The following is a 15,469-nucleotide window of genomic DNA, read 5'->3' on the forward strand; positions in this document are numbered from 1 at the left end:
GTAGTTAAGGTCAAAACCACTAACCATGTTAAGGGTGGGGAATCACCTGCTAGAAAACTGCTTTACCTGGAAAGTTGAAGCAGAGTTCTCATGAACAATGTAGTATGAAATAAATGAAAGTATCACCACTTGATTACCTGAAGATCCTACGAGAGGACAAAGACTTGTTTGTTCTCACCTGCCCCAGAGGGCAAGGTAAGATCTAATGGACTTGTTTCAGGACAGGATTTGAGTTGAACATTGGGAGAAGCTTCTTGAGCCAGTTACATAGATGGGATCTCCCTTACTGGAGATTTTCAAACGGCGACTGGGCAGCCCAGTGCTGGGAATGCTCTCATTCTGGATTTCCTGCATTGGCCAGTGAGTTGGGACTAGATGTGCTGCCCCTGTTTCAGTTCTTTGATTTTCTCCAGCAGGACACTGCTGGGCTGCACAAGGGCACTGAAAATGGATCCCGTTCCAACAGCAATGAGGTACCATCTTTGCAGCAGCTCAACTGAAGCACCACTGGCGTAGCTGGACTGACTCACTGGTCCATTCTTACCTTTGATCGCTTGAAGTATTTCACAGCCCCATTGTGCACACACGGTGCACTCTTCCCAATGTACAAGGGGTTGTGGAAGAGCATACGATCCCTCACAGTGTGTTGAAGAGACCAATCCCAAACAGAAGGAAATCTGAGGCCCTTCTCATCACCTAGCTGGATGTTTTTGCTTATGGCAAATTCCTGAAAGAAAGAAAATTCAGGTAAGTTCACATATATACACACTCAACCCCACTTCACCAACAAATATAAAACCCTTTATTTGCAGAAAAATAAGATCCCCTCTCTTTATGGTAATGGAACACAAAGGATTTTTTCGTGATGCTTTGCTTAATGATTTATTGGATTTTGATATGCACTGATTCTTTTCATTGTGAATTTATTATTGTAGCTTCTGTGAACTGCTTAGAGATTTTGTTATATTTATATTACATTATTAAAATGAATGAGGCCAAACATTGTGGCATCTATGGACATCTGAGGAGAGAGAAGAAAGCCAAGTTACTGGGTGATGCCTTAAAAGAGTTTTGCCAGAATTTAAACACAATTCTTCCAATTGCTAAAGCCTTCTTGAAGCAGGTTAATGAAATTCTTCAACTTTGAAACAGTCTCTTATGCTCTTTCCAATTTATGATATTACCTTCAACTGAATGACCTCCTTGAAATCAACAGCAGGCAACCTAACAAGCCCCTTTTGGCTTCCTCTAGAGCCAGACCAGTATATTGTCAAATAAGCCTTCTCCCTGAGGAATGCTACTTTCCCTTTCCCTGTCTGTTCCAGAGGGGAATTGCAAGGTGACAAAGCCTGTTCCTTGCTTCTCCTCCCCCAGCTCCAATGGCACAGCTATAGCTGCATACCCCACCTCCCACTGTGTGTGTGTTGTGTGTCGAGAATAAAAGGAAAATTACAGAAATCATGCACAGCATTAGGGAGGAAGTGCCTTGCAGGCCTCTGCATTGGAGACCCCAGAACTATTCAGACAAAATATTTTCCACGGTTCCCCAGTATACAAATGTGGCTGTGTCTCAACCTATCCCATAAGAATCCTAACTTTTTAAAAAGGTATTTTTGCATTTGTGCTTGAAGAATTCTAGAAAAATGGTAAGGAACAAAGGCAAAATAAAACCCAAACTTTCTACCTATATTGAAATCTATTGATCATAATGGCTTTCTCCCAGGCGGTTTTGCTGAAGGTTTCTCTCAAGTTGATGGTTAACAATCTAGGGCAAGAATACCACAGGACCAAAGGGCAACTTGTTCCTCGCATGTGGCGTTAGCAATGTTGATGACAAATACCACTACTGTTAATTAAAACTCAATATACAAATAAGAAATCAGCAGAGTCTATTTTTTGGTCCTTAATGTGCCAACTGCTCTTCCATCTCATAGCTGTGAGCTACAATCCCTTGTTGGCACAACAGTTAAGAGGCTTCCACCTTGACTACTGGAGGTGGTTTTCCAGCTTCCTAACCATGTGTTGCAGCTTCTACTTGAGGTCAGACAATGTTTAGCACCCACCGTGCTTTGCTTCACTCTCTGATGTGGAGAGTTGAAGAGGAAGGTACCAAACAGCGAGATCCGCGTGCTGTCGTACAATATCGTCAAGTAAGCTTCAGAAAATTCAAAGGCTGATGGGTATTGCTCAAGCAGTTGCCAGACGCAGTCCAGGAACATCAAAAATAAGGGAGACTGGAGTGGGAGGGAAATGATAGGAAGATGTTACACACAGAAGACTTATGCAAGTTTGCTCAAGCCCTACATTTACTGCAGTCACCATTAAATCAATGCTGAGATTATTATTACAAAATATAATTCACTACAAAGCAAGTGTACAAACTGGAGTAACACATATGGAAATGCCTACTTTACATTCAAGTACCTCTGACTAGAGCCAGTAGTCTGTAACTTAGCTGTGTGAACTATAGTGAACCATGAAATGTAGTTTTCTGCTCTTCATTCAGATTTTTTTAGAGGACATAAATATTTCCTTAAATTAAGATTCTGTCTGTCATGGTTACAGAAAATATTTTTTTTAAAAAATTGTGAAAATAGTGCTTGTTGAAGCCTATGCTAGGAGTAATGTCAGATTTCTCATGGCTTGGGAGGAGAGAATTTTATTTCAAAGCACCAATGTACTAGGGTCCCAAATCACTCTTCCCCTGATTTTAACTAACTGCATTTTTAAATTTCCGCTAAACCACTGTTTTAGCCAACACTGGGCTTTTAGGCTCTATTTTGTAATTCTCTGCCTTGCATGGCTCTAAGATTAGCTGCAACAAAGCTTATACCTAGCTACCAATTCCGTTAGAACAAAAAGTCTAGTTCTAATCCCACACGATTCTGTAAACTTCAGGACTTTTGATTCTTCAAAGGCTTGCTTGTACAATCTATTATTGTGCACAGCCACTTCTGAAACAGATTTGTTTAAAATTTCATGAAACAGCTGAAAACTTTTGGTAAGATAAGACACCAATGAGCATGTCAATAGTTACAGGGTGGAATTTGTAGTCCCACAGAAACCATAAGACTCAGGACAGTCAGAAATATGAAAACACCCTGAAATTCTTTGCTTGTGTCGACAGGGGACATCCAAGATAAAACCCTATAGTACCAACCTGAAGGTAATAATTTCTGATTCTGATTGTGTAAATCAAACCCCAAATTAGCAATGCTTGTTCAAGGCTTTCGATACCATCAACCACAGTATCTAGTTTCTAGAGTGGCTGTCCAAGATAGGGGTGGGTGGCACCGCTTTGCGGTGGTTCCGATCCTACTTGGATGTCATTTCCAGAGGGGAATGCTCTTTGGCTTCAATGTGGAGCCTTCAATGTGGAGTTTCTCAGGGTTCATGCTGTTTAACATCTACATGAAACTGCTGAGTGGGGTCATCAAGAGTACATTGGCAGCAATATGCTGATGACACACAGCTCTACGTCTCTTTTACATCTGCCAGTGTGCATGCTGGACCATCGTCTTGCCTTGGCAATGGACTGGATGAGAACCAAAAAACTGAAGCTCAATCCAGATAAGACTTGGAGACTGTTAGTGGGAGATTTCCTAGACTGGATGGCTGAGAGATTGCCTGCTCTTGATGGGGTTACACTGCCTCTGAAGGAACAAGTATGTAGCTTGGGGGCCTTCTGGATCTTTTGCTGTCGCTTGAGGTTCAGGTGGCCTCAGTGGTGTGGAGTGCTTTCCATCAGCCCTTTGGCTGGTGGCCCAGGTGCAACTCATGATATATCACCAGCTAAAGATCACAACATACTAATATATCACAATGTCTGAAATAAGGATGGAGCTATGTAGAGGCATTGGCTGGCTTCATGGTTTTTCCTGCATCATGATTTTTGCACGCACACACATACGATTCGCAATATTGCCAGGTCAAAAATTATGAATCCGATATCACATTATGGACTTCAAATGATTTGTTCCCTACCTCTAGGTTAGATTACTGCAATGTGTTATATATGGGGCTGCCTCTACAGATGGTACAGAAACTTCAGCTAGTGCAGAATTCAGCAACCAGGTTGCTAACTGGAACAAGACTGTTTCAGCGTATTATACCGATCTTGGTCCAACTGCACTGGCTGCCAGTTAGTTTCCGGGCCCAATTCTAAGTGCTGGTTTTGATCTATAAAGCCTTAAACAGCAATACCTCAAGGACAGTCTCTTCCCAAAGAAGCTGACCCAGACCCTGCGATCATCATCTGAGGCCCTTCTTTGTGTACCTCATTCACGAGAGGTCTGGGGGGGGGGGCAGCACAAGAATGGGGCTTTTTCTGTTATAGTTTTATGTTGTGAACTGCCCTGTGATATTCAGATGGTGGTATGCCAAGACAATAAATAATGATAATAATAATAATGTTCACTTGAATAAAACTGGGAGAAAATGTTGTTGGCCCCTCAATGGGGTTTCTAAATACATTTCAAACATACTCAGTGGAGGGAAGTTTCTGTACTACTGACAATAAATTTTAAAAAATCTTTAAAAAGGGGGGGATTTGTTTCATTAAGCACAATGCTCTTAACATGGTGCTATGCATCCCAAAAGGAGGCCAGTTCTCCCTTGCTTTTTTGCCAGCCAGAGCTGCCCAAGGTTGTTGAGGTTTCAGCTGTATTCCTGACCTGAAGGCACAGTCCAAATTTTGACAATTCAAATAATCCCCTTCAACACATTCCAGCATGTCCCAAATTTAAAAACAGTTCTCAAATAATTACAGCCCTGAAAGAAAAGTGCATCATCTCATCTCTCTGTGCATTTCCCAATCCATCACTCTTCTGGCCTCCTGCCCTCAGAGATTTCCCCAAATCCTGTTATTTCCTTGGAAAAATCCATTTCAAATGTATAAAATAGGTAAAGGTAAAAGACCCCTGACAGCTGAGTTGCGGACGACTCTGGGGTTGCGGCGCTCATCTCGCTTTACAGGCTGAGGAAGCTGGCATTTGTCCACAGACAGTTTTTTCTGGGTCATGTGGCCAGCATGACTAAGCCGCTTCTGGCGAAACCAGAGCAGCGCACGGAAACGCCGTTTAGCTTCTTGCTAGAGCGGTACCTATTTATCTACTTGCACTTTGACGTGCTTTCGAACTGCTAGGTTGGCAGGCAATGGGACCAAACAACGGGAACTCACCCTGTCGTGGGGATTCGAACCGCTGACCTTTTGATCGGCAAGCTCAAGGCTCAGTGGTTTAGACCACAGCCTTAAGTACCTCAATTACCTCTTTGTCAGATTTCTTCAGGTGGTTACACCTATCTAGAAACGGGTACCCTGCCATGACCCACTCCTTCTGAATCAGGCTCTGGAAACCAGCAATGGTCCGGAAATAGGGATCCAGCATCACTTGAATGAGCGAAGCCACACAGCAGCTCAGGTCACGCCCTTCTTCCTCTGTAGTTGACATTTGTAACAGTGATATAAAAAAAGAAATATGAAGTGAGCGGGTGGGAAAGATGTTAACAACAATACAAATAGCACAGGGTCATGTGCTTTGTTTTTATAATGCTTTTCGAACGGACCTCAAAGCCACTTACAAAGTATTATAAATGCTATAAGCATCAGTTTTAGAAGGTTACAATAAAATGGTAACACACCTGCTTGCTCAGAACTGTGTGTATTTAGTTGTGAATCAGCACAGTGTTTGTTTTTGTAGAAGAGGAGGTCAGTAATGGGCTGCCTATATTACCAGCACCTCTTCAAGCTCAAGAAGGGTTACCTTTTTAATACCACCTCTGAACAGTAAAGTTTCCAAAAATCATAAAGGCAAAGCCTCCTATTCTAACCTGCTACTGGGTTCTGGGAGCTTTTTAAGACTATTGCGGGCAATATGGCAGAAAAGGCCTCCTTGTGAGGGGAATGGGAGTCTGCCGGCACAGCTGCCTGGCAGGCACAACCCACCTATTGCACTGCTCAGGTCATGGAGCCACAAGGCCAAGGCACACCAGACAAGGACCGGGAAGGGAACTGGCTAAGAGGAGGGGGTGGAGGTTATTGGTTTTGTTTTGTTCATATTTTTATTATGTATTTTGTGTTGTTTTTTTTATCTTGTATTTTTATCTTGTAATCCGCCCTGAGATATATGAAGGGCAGTATACAAATTTAATAATAATTAAAAAAAAAAGAGTTCAGAGATAAACACAGTGGAAAGGATAAATTTAATAATGGTGTCCACACTTTGAGTAGTGGATAACAGCTACTACAATTATTCCTAAATATACTGGTATAATGTCTGCAGCAGCATCAACATGCTTAAAAACACTTGAGCAGCTTACCATGTAAGACTACCGAAACATGCTTACAGTCCAACATGTATACAAGCTCTGCAGAATGCTTCAGGAAAAGTCTAGACCAAGACAAAAAAAGCCTATATTAATTTATTTAAATTATTTAGAACTATTCAATACTCAAGCAAGTCCACTATTAGCTTTATTTTGGAATAAGCTGTGCACTGCAAGATATTTGCAGAGGCAAACTCACTTTAAATCTCTAGTGAAATTTAGTTTCCCAGAATCGTATATGTCCAAGAACAACATTTTTTACAAACTGTATAGAGAATCTCATTGAGTCTCTCACTTCAAAGTGACACAGTGATTGTCAATATTTTATCTTCTGTACATCTAGGACAGGGGTCAGCAACCTAAGGCCCATGGGCCAGTAGTGGCCCACGAGGCTTGTCTAACCGGACCATGGTGACCCCTGCGCCCCCCCCCCCCGCTCTGACTGGTGCTGTGACTGACTTCCAGGTTGATGGTGCCTGTGCGCATGCGCACGGGCGCTCCTCCGACCCGGAGGTGCACTGGAAATAGTGTGTGGGACAGAGAAGTGCCCGTGCGCATATGCTATTTCTGGCCCACTTCCAGGTCAGAGGAGCGCCGGAAATAGAGTGTGCACATGGGCGCTCCTCCGACCCAGAAGAGCATGCGTGCGCACACACCCTCCTCCGACGGACGGAACGTCGACCGGCCCATCCTCGGATAAGGTTGCCGACCTCTGATCTAGGATGCAAATAAATCTGTCAACAGAGATTTTTAATTGCAGCTTCTGCACATACCTCACATACTCTAGCCAGTGTGAATTATCCAGTGAAGACAACCATTTCTCCTCCGTTTCTTCAAAAGGTTCTGTGACCAGAAGAGAAAAGAAGTAAGAAATCATGCTCCCCATATTTGAAAGATGAGAGTCGTATAGTGATATTACTGTCTTTAGAGGAGCAAACTCCCAGCAGACTCAAGCCAATTGCCCATTCTCCATTCCTCACTTAATCAACACCTCCTGTTCACTCCCAATGCAATCCCATGATGACAAAACGTCAAGGTGTGTTAAGGAGATATGTGCATTCCCTGGCAGGGCAAGCAGGCCAGGATGTAATGATCTGCCCCTTCTTTCTATGATCTAATAAAAGCCATACTCTCAATACAGTATCTTAAATGACAAAAACAATTACATGGGTTGAGTGCCAGGAGGGTGTGGAGGCTTTCTAGTGTTTTGCACTGTGTCACATGTAGGACTCTCCCTGTCGGAGAGAAACCGTGGGTGTGTCTGAGGTGCAATGAGTGCCTGGCTGTGCAGGAACAAGTTCATTGAGGCCACGGTGGTAGGCTTAAAAAAGCTAAGGGAGGCAAACATCCGGTTAGGGTTGTTATAGTTGCATCCTACTTCATGACAATCCCTCCCTTCCCTACTGTCAGGGAGAATGAGCGTCTTAGGCAAGGAGAGTGGCACTCTTGAAGAGGGAAATACTCCCCTTAGAAGAGGAGTATTGGGGACAAACTAGCATACTTCCGGAAACCAGTTGCTGAGAATCAAAGGAGCGCAGTGCACTGTTCTGCTCAGGCCTTGCTTGTAGCTCCTGTGAGAACAGGTTACTAGGCTAGCTGGGACACAGGACTATACAGTAGGGAGAGATGCCACATGTCTCTTAACTATGGTTAAGGCATCAGGGATGGGCTAGCTCCCCTCAAAGGTACAGCACAACCTCTCCCACCATTTATCCACAGTTTGTTAACTCTGCCATTAATTATCACCCTGCTAATTAGGGTTTTCTAACCAGCCTAAAGTCCCTATTCTACTCATGAAATGTATGAACAGCCTTTTAGGCACAGACAGTATTCTCCAGGTCTTCAGAATTAAAGGTCCCTAGGAAGCTGAGGCTCCAATACTTTGGCCACCTCATGAGAAGAGAAGACTCCCTGGAAAAGACCCGGATGTTGGGAAAGATGGAGGGCACAAGGAGAAGGGGACGACAGAGGACGAGATGGTGGGACAGTGTTCTCGAAGCTACCAGCATGAGTTTGACCAAACTGCAGGAGGCAGTGGAAGACAGGAGTGCCTGGTGTGCTCTGGTCCATGGGGTCATGAAGAGTCAGACACGACTAAAGAACAAGGAGAATGTGTAAATAGGTGTGTGAACTTTTTCTGTGCTTTATTGTTGTAGATCATGGCAGGAATAAAGGTAGGCATAGCTTTATATGCAAAGGGGGGGGGGGATCCTCATTATGAACTTTTCTTGACCTTGGTACCAGTCTATCTCAAACATGTTCTAGAAAGCATTGACGAGACATCCTGAACTCGTAATGTAAAGATCAGCACATGTAATCTAGTTACCAGCACCTGTAAAAGAATGGTTTCCACACAGATAATAGTAAAATAACTTTAACAGGAAACAATCAAGGATAACCAGTTTAGTCATCACTCACTAGGATTATATTATTTTAACTTTCAATCAATCAAGAAGAATAAACAAAATGGGAAATAGACAGGAAACTCTAGGAAGAGACAACAGAAATATTGGAATTATAAGAATTGCTCATCTAGCTAAAAGTTCAACCCTGGTTGAATTGTAATTTTGCTGTCTGAAGCAGCATTAATATATTCTGTCACTTTCATTTCATGTTACAGACCAATCTTTTTCCTGTTTGTGTGAGAACTGCTTATGGGCTTTTCTTGTGTGTTAAGGGTAAACACATATTCATAACGAACATGTTATAACTCTAGTAAGAGATCCTAAACAGCTGGATAGTGTGTGAATGAATACATGTTAGTGAGGGACATGCGTGTGAATTCAGACACATACACTGTACCAGATGTATTTAGAAACACATCCTACCCATTGCTTCTTCTGAAAAAGTTAGTGCTAGTGTTCTCAATGCAGGGCCTGCAAGGCTCTGTATTCTCCTGGATATCCTCATCCAAGTGGACGGCAGCACAAGTCCTTCACCATAGGAGCATTGGCTCTTATTTTCAGGATGCAGCCCAACATCGGGTCATGCATTTTGGGTGGATGGGTGTTAAGATGTGCACCTCCTCACGATGATGGGAGCCACAGTGCTCCTTGGTTAAATGCAGGGGACAAGGAGGGATGTGTCGCTGCCAAGGACCTTCAGGCAACTGGGTCCTTGGTGGAAGGTGAGCTCCACTTGACAGGCATCTTCCTGCCTGCATCTTTTCCCTTACACTTTCAACTTTATGGAGACATAGAGAAGGCACTCTGAACATTTTGAAACCAGTCACCCCCACACATGGCAGCTATTCCGGCTGCACTTACAAACAATTCTTAAAATTTTAGGTGTGCTCACAGACCCTGAAAGGTTGGGAATCCCTGTCTTGAGATACCCAACTGCACACTTTTTACAGAAAAAAGCAGCCAAGAACATACCATTGACACATAATTGCTTGAGTTTGAGAAAGGCAGCCTGGATTTCTTGGATATTTGGCAGACTCTTGTCCAAATCAGATTTGTAAACATCACTTCTTTGTGGATGGCTTCTAGTGACAGCATTGCAAATCCTAGCATAAAAAAAAGTACTGAAGCAAAGTTGGTCATGAAGGGAAAGTTTGTGTCCTAAGAGTATTTCCTTGCCCTGCTGATCCTCTGGCCTAAAAACTGATAACAAGGCATTTTTACCAGCTGACTGGGCATGGTTGCTAGTGTTCTTTGCAATGGCAAGCTGCTGCTTTCCTATTTTGTGGGGGTATGAGATATGAAAGAACCCTGTAACCAGGGAACAACTGGCACGATGATGCCCTTACCTATGGGGGCCAGAAAGCACAACTACATACCTTCATATTAGCACCCCCCCATCTCCACATAGCCTTCAACAACCAACAGAGAATCTGATCTTGATGACCCAAGTTAACAATGCTTAAGAGCAACTAGCTTATCTAACTTAACACTCAGGGATATCCATCTCCTCTGTCAACAGAATATGAGATAGTAGATGTGGCACATGGTGCAGAATTTGATCACTAAGTTCTCTGCAGAAAGGTGAGTTTTTAAGGGTCACGCAACATTTGCCAAAGGTCCTACTGTTAGGTGAAAGGACGTCGGTTCTGCCCCACAGATACTTCTCACAAAGGTTAGGGATCTTCCCCTTCACTTGCACCTTAACATATTTCCTACTTGCTTCTATGCTACATTAAGAACATACACATTTCCCCAAAATCTCCAAACTCTGGGTCAAAGGGAATCTGATTTTGCCCACTAAGCAAACAATACTACCATCTTTACCGTTGGTCTATTTTTCGCTGTTGCAACTGGTCTTTAATGCTGGCCATTCTCACAAGTGCGCTTCCATTGGAGTGATTCCAGCACCACATCTAGAAGAAAGTGAATCCTTTATATTGTGGATACAAGGCAAGGTACAAGTCATGCAAAGGACTATATTCAACAAGCCTACAGCACCTCTAAACGACCATAAGAAGCTCACTATCTTTGTGTTCATGAAGGAAAGGTCACAGGCTGCTGGTTGTAGCTGCTGAAGTTCCAGAAAGCAAAATTATCTTCAGCATTTAATTTAAAGCATTTCTATACCATCTTTCATTTAAAAAAATCTAAAGGTGGTTCACAATAAAATTAGCATGGTATTAACAATATCTTAAAAGATAGCATTCAGGAGCCAGGGAAAAATACAACCGGGTATTAAATGTAAAGGGACCCCTGACCATTAGGTCCAGTTGTCGCCGACTCTGGGGTTGTGGTGCTCATCTCGCTTTACTGGCCAAGGGAGCCAACGTACAGCTCGACGTACAGCAGGACTAAGCCGCTTCTGGCAAACCAGAGCAGCGCATGGAAATGCCGTTTACCTTCCCGCCGGATCAGTACCTATTTATCTACTTGCACTTTGATGTGCTTTCGAACTGCTACGTGGGCAGGAGCAGGGACCGAGCAATGGGAGCTCACCCCGTCGCGGGGATTCGAACCACTGACCTTCTGATCGGCAAGTCCTAGGCTCTGTGGTTTAACCCACAGCGCCACCCAAAAAGCATGCTTCACATTAACATTGTGAAGTGTAGCCTTCACAAGGCTAAAATATCCGGAATAGTTCCTAGGGGTGTCCCTCCTACCCTATGGCTACTACCACCCACCCTACAACCCTACAGAACTCTATTCCCTTCCTGCCCTGCACAATATCTTAAGAACAGCAGTCCATCAAATCCAGCATTCTGTTCTCAGCGATCAGCTAGATGCTGATGGTTAACCTGCAAGCAGGACATGAGCACAATCACACTCCATTAGCTCTTTTATTGCTATGATATCCTCATCTGCCACCTCCCCTCCCTACACTTCATTTGGGTGGAAAGGGGGATTTCCCCCCTCCATCTCCCATAACACTAGAATTCAGGGTCACCCAATGAAATTGATAGGAAGATGATTTGAGACAGACTGAAAGATTTCTTAATCCAAGAAATAATTTATGAAATTCATTGCCACAAGATGTGGTGATGACAGTTGAAATTTATTCCTCCTTGACTCTGACTTTCCACGGTTAGCTATGATTGCTATATGACATCTCCAAATTCAGAGGTAGTGTACTTCTGAATGACAGCTGCTAGGGTGCAATAGCAGGGAAGACCTTCCAGCGAGTCTGACTGCCCAGTGAGTCCTCAATCTGCCCTCACCGGGGCTGCTCTTACACTTTCCTTGAACCTTTCCTTTCTGACCCCGAAGGGTTTGGAACTCAATAGTTGCAGATTCCTTGCATAGTTGTGTAGCGGAGTGGGCTGCACTCTGGCAGGGATGCAACACTACCAATTAAGCAGCAATGTCAGCTTCATACTTACTGGCATCCGTCTTCCAGTGAAGGAGTAGGAGTACTGCTTGAGATCTTGATCCGCCAAAGATGATGGCACAACAAAGTATTCTGGAAGACTTGGGGCCAAGACAAAATACACTCATAATAGTTACTTGGGAAATGTAATACAAGTAAAGTCTTTTTATATGCAGCATTGATTAGAATGCTAAAGCCAAGAGTTGAAGTGTCAATGTTTTCCTTTTGTTTAGAAATCAACCACAGAAATCTTAAGATTAATCTGGTCATTATTATCTCTAATGACAATGCAGAGCTAGCTTATTCTTTACTAAGAACTGGAACCTAAACTGCATTATTTCAATTGCAATCTGAAAAAAAACCATTTCCTCTTGCAAAAGCACCAGAGTTTTACCAGCCAGTGGCTCACAGACAGAGTGGTTAGCTATGTACCAATGCAATTCATAACAACAGCCATGGCAGTGTTGTTTTCACAAACTGCTTCAAAATCCGGTTGCAAAAGATCACTGAGAAGAGGCTCATTGCTAGGGAATGGAGTTGTGCCCTGAGGCCAACTCTGCCTCTCAATCCCAGTGTGGTTTCCTGGATATAAAAGAAAAGCAAACTTACCAGGTAGATATCATGTAGCCTTCATTCACTGAACATACACGCCATTCTGATGCTCCTGTTCTCTTGATCTCTCTATCCCAGTCAGAGTATGTCTCAAACAATGGAGTCAGCTGCCCACCACCACCTCCTCCAGGATCTATTCCATTCACTTTTTTTGCTAGAAGGAAGTGATTTTTTAAAAAGTTCTTTCCAAGTTGTGCCATGCAAATAAACAGATGTACAATATCTTGCAGGAAACAAACAGACCTCCAAACTTCCAATGCTGCTGTATATAAAACTGTTACGTTATCTTGAAAATACAGCTGTGTAGGGGCCAGAGCACCCCCAAAGCATATAATTTTCCATTGTGTGTCTGGCCAAGTTTTGACAGACATGAACTGGCACTAAATGGGGAAACAAAGAGAAGTTCTGATCTGCCCCTACCATATGTCAAATTAATTTAATGTGTTTAATCTATCTGTGACAACATGTTATGCCATTTTAAGGAATGCCTCTGTTAATGCAAACTTTCATAAGTTTCAATGGATTTAGGATTAGATTCCCAATATTTCGAGGCTAAACCAACTACCATATTGAAAACTACCACTCCTTTCCTCAGCGGTTTATACTTCCCCCTACAGATTACTTTGCTACAAAAAGTCTACGTGGAAGTGACTCTAGCCTCATTAGTAGAGCTTGGTGTTGCAAATCTATTCTCTCACTGCAGCCAAGGAACCAAGACTGGGAAGAAAAGGTAGGAAGGGCACCATTGTAACACTCCCATGTGACACAAGCTGGTTCTTCTTTTCCAGCCAGACTACCTTGAACTCCAAAACTCCTTTGAGCATAGCTTGTTTCTCCTCTGGCAAACCCAGAACACAGCAAGGGGAGATGAAAGCTCAGCCTTCATGGTGCATTGACGAGCAAAGGGCTCTCTTCTAGCTTCAGAACTGCAATCCTCCCCCAGCACACTTAGGCACAGATACATTTCTAGTGAGCTTTTCTATGCATGTAAACATGTACTACCACTCAAGTAGGACTGCTTATATGACACCCTCCAAAACAAACCCCTGGTTGCACCAAAAAGCTCCCATAAAAGTTGGCAGCCATGCTCTCACCCAAAAGGCCCCTCCAAGGGGTATGAGGGAAAGTAAATGTCTGCATTACCTGGATTATGGTATTTCTTGCCCACATATTCAAATGCAAAGAGGAGCTGAAGATCTGCTGGCTGGGAATAATGAGCTATTGCAAGGCACACCTGAACAGAGGAAAACAAAAAGAACTGGGGTGCATTGAGCTGCTTCCAACCACTTTTTACTAGAAAATACTAGACTGCATGAGGAAATGGCGGACTAGAGAAAGCAAAACTACAGTGGTGCCCCGCAAGACGAAATTAATTCGTTCCGCAAGTTTTGCCGTCTAGCGAATTTTTCGTCTTGCGAATTATTATTTAGACAAAGGAAACAAAGTCGCGAGACGTTTTCGTCTTGCGAAGCAAGCCCATAGGGAAATTCGTCTTGCGAGGCAACTCGCAAACGGAAAAACCTTTCGTCTAGCGAGTTTTTTGTCTTGCGAGGCATTCGTCTTGCGAGGTACCACTGTATGTGATTTTGTCTAAGGAAGGGCGAGCTGTATCCCTCCAACTTCCAAGTGCCATCAGCTACTTTGGCTTCTATTAACAGTGATCATGATCAAAAGAGCTCCTTAGGCATACTCAAGGGCTGTGCCATACCCAGTGGACACCAGGCGTCATAAAATAAACCATGACACAAGCCTGAACCCTCCCTGGGTGAAGAAAACTGCTTATGCAGTTATCTGAATCCCAGCTTTTGTCACTAACGTGCTTTCTAAAATCCAATTTCCAATTTCATTAAACAGAAAGATGACTATGTTTTTTTTGCTAGGCAGCTAGAGTCAGCCATGGCTTATTCTTGGCTCTTGACATTTTTCAGAGGGAAGCATCACTCCTTTATCCTGAGGGTCCTCTGTGCGACTTGATATACAGTTTCAGAAAGGCTTGAAGTTGCAGGAAATTGAAAATAAAAAACTTTTAAGGAATCTGGGGAACTAGTTTACATATTCACAATATTTCAAATATAAATTTACTGTGTTACTTCAAGAACACGTATATAATGTATATAGCCTGGGGGAAATGTACTGTTTAGTATATTTATGAAATTAACATGGATAGGTCTCTAGGTTTTATTCAGCAATAACCAGCATACCAAGTGGCCATGCTATGCCGTGATGCGAATGAGTAGTAAAGCTGCAATTCAATGAACCTACCTAGGAATAACCCCCACTCTGGGACTTGTTTCCAAGCAAATATGGGTGGTGGTGGTTGTTTTGCATGTTTCATATTACCTGTAGACAGTATTAGCTACCCTGATGCCATGTTCATTTGTTTTATATTGTGTTTCAGCCCAGAATATAATCTCCATTTGAAAATACCAGCATAAGTTTATTTTTCTACTCAGAACTGATACCTAGGTAGATGCTGCAGCAATGCTATTATTATCTCTGAATAGATTTGCAGTTGTGTGAATTAGCTGCATTACCATATTATTTTAAAATTCCATTTTAAACATATTCCCACTCATTCTGAAAGAGAAGAAATGTTGCCCATAGTTTCCATTTCAGGCATTGGAAAAAAAAATTTCCAGTGACTTAAAAAAAAATCAAATTGCTAACTTTATCCCATGGAACAGTTCTAATCTGAACGAAGTCCATTCATTCTCACCTTGACCAAAGCAACATACAGACAAATATAAAAGGTAAAGGTAAAGGT

The 15,469-nt window shown here is 42.8% G+C and overlaps 1 protein-coding gene across 2 annotated transcripts in view; it reads right to left on the minus strand.

The window, feature by feature from the left end:
- Positions 1-15,469, minus strand: part of MTMR10 (myotubularin related protein 10) — a 51,444-nt gene that overhangs the window by 5,685 nt on the left and 30,290 nt on the right. For both annotated transcript variants that reach the window (XM_028707129.2, XM_028707130.2), the window contains exons 6-15: positions 13,849-13,939; positions 12,703-12,859; positions 12,107-12,194; positions 10,554-10,642; positions 9,702-9,832; positions 7,098-7,167; positions 6,319-6,389; positions 5,268-5,437; positions 2,064-2,234; positions 545-727 (exon numbers count right to left, since the gene is read on the minus strand). In XM_028707129.2, coding sequence (XP_028562962.1) covers positions 545-727; positions 2,064-2,234; positions 5,268-5,437; positions 6,319-6,389; positions 7,098-7,167; positions 9,702-9,832; positions 10,554-10,642; positions 12,107-12,194; positions 12,703-12,859; positions 13,849-13,939 — 1,221 coding nt within the window. The remainder of the gene's footprint in view (positions 1-544; positions 728-2,063; positions 2,235-5,267; positions 5,438-6,318; positions 6,390-7,097; positions 7,168-9,701; positions 9,833-10,553; positions 10,643-12,106; positions 12,195-12,702; positions 12,860-13,848; positions 13,940-15,469) is intronic.

Source organism: Podarcis muralis, chromosome 14 (genome assembly GCF_964188315.1).
Source record: "Podarcis muralis chromosome 14, rPodMur119.hap1.1, whole genome shotgun sequence".
NCBI lineage: Eukaryota > Metazoa > Chordata > Lepidosauria > Squamata > Lacertidae > Podarcis > Podarcis muralis.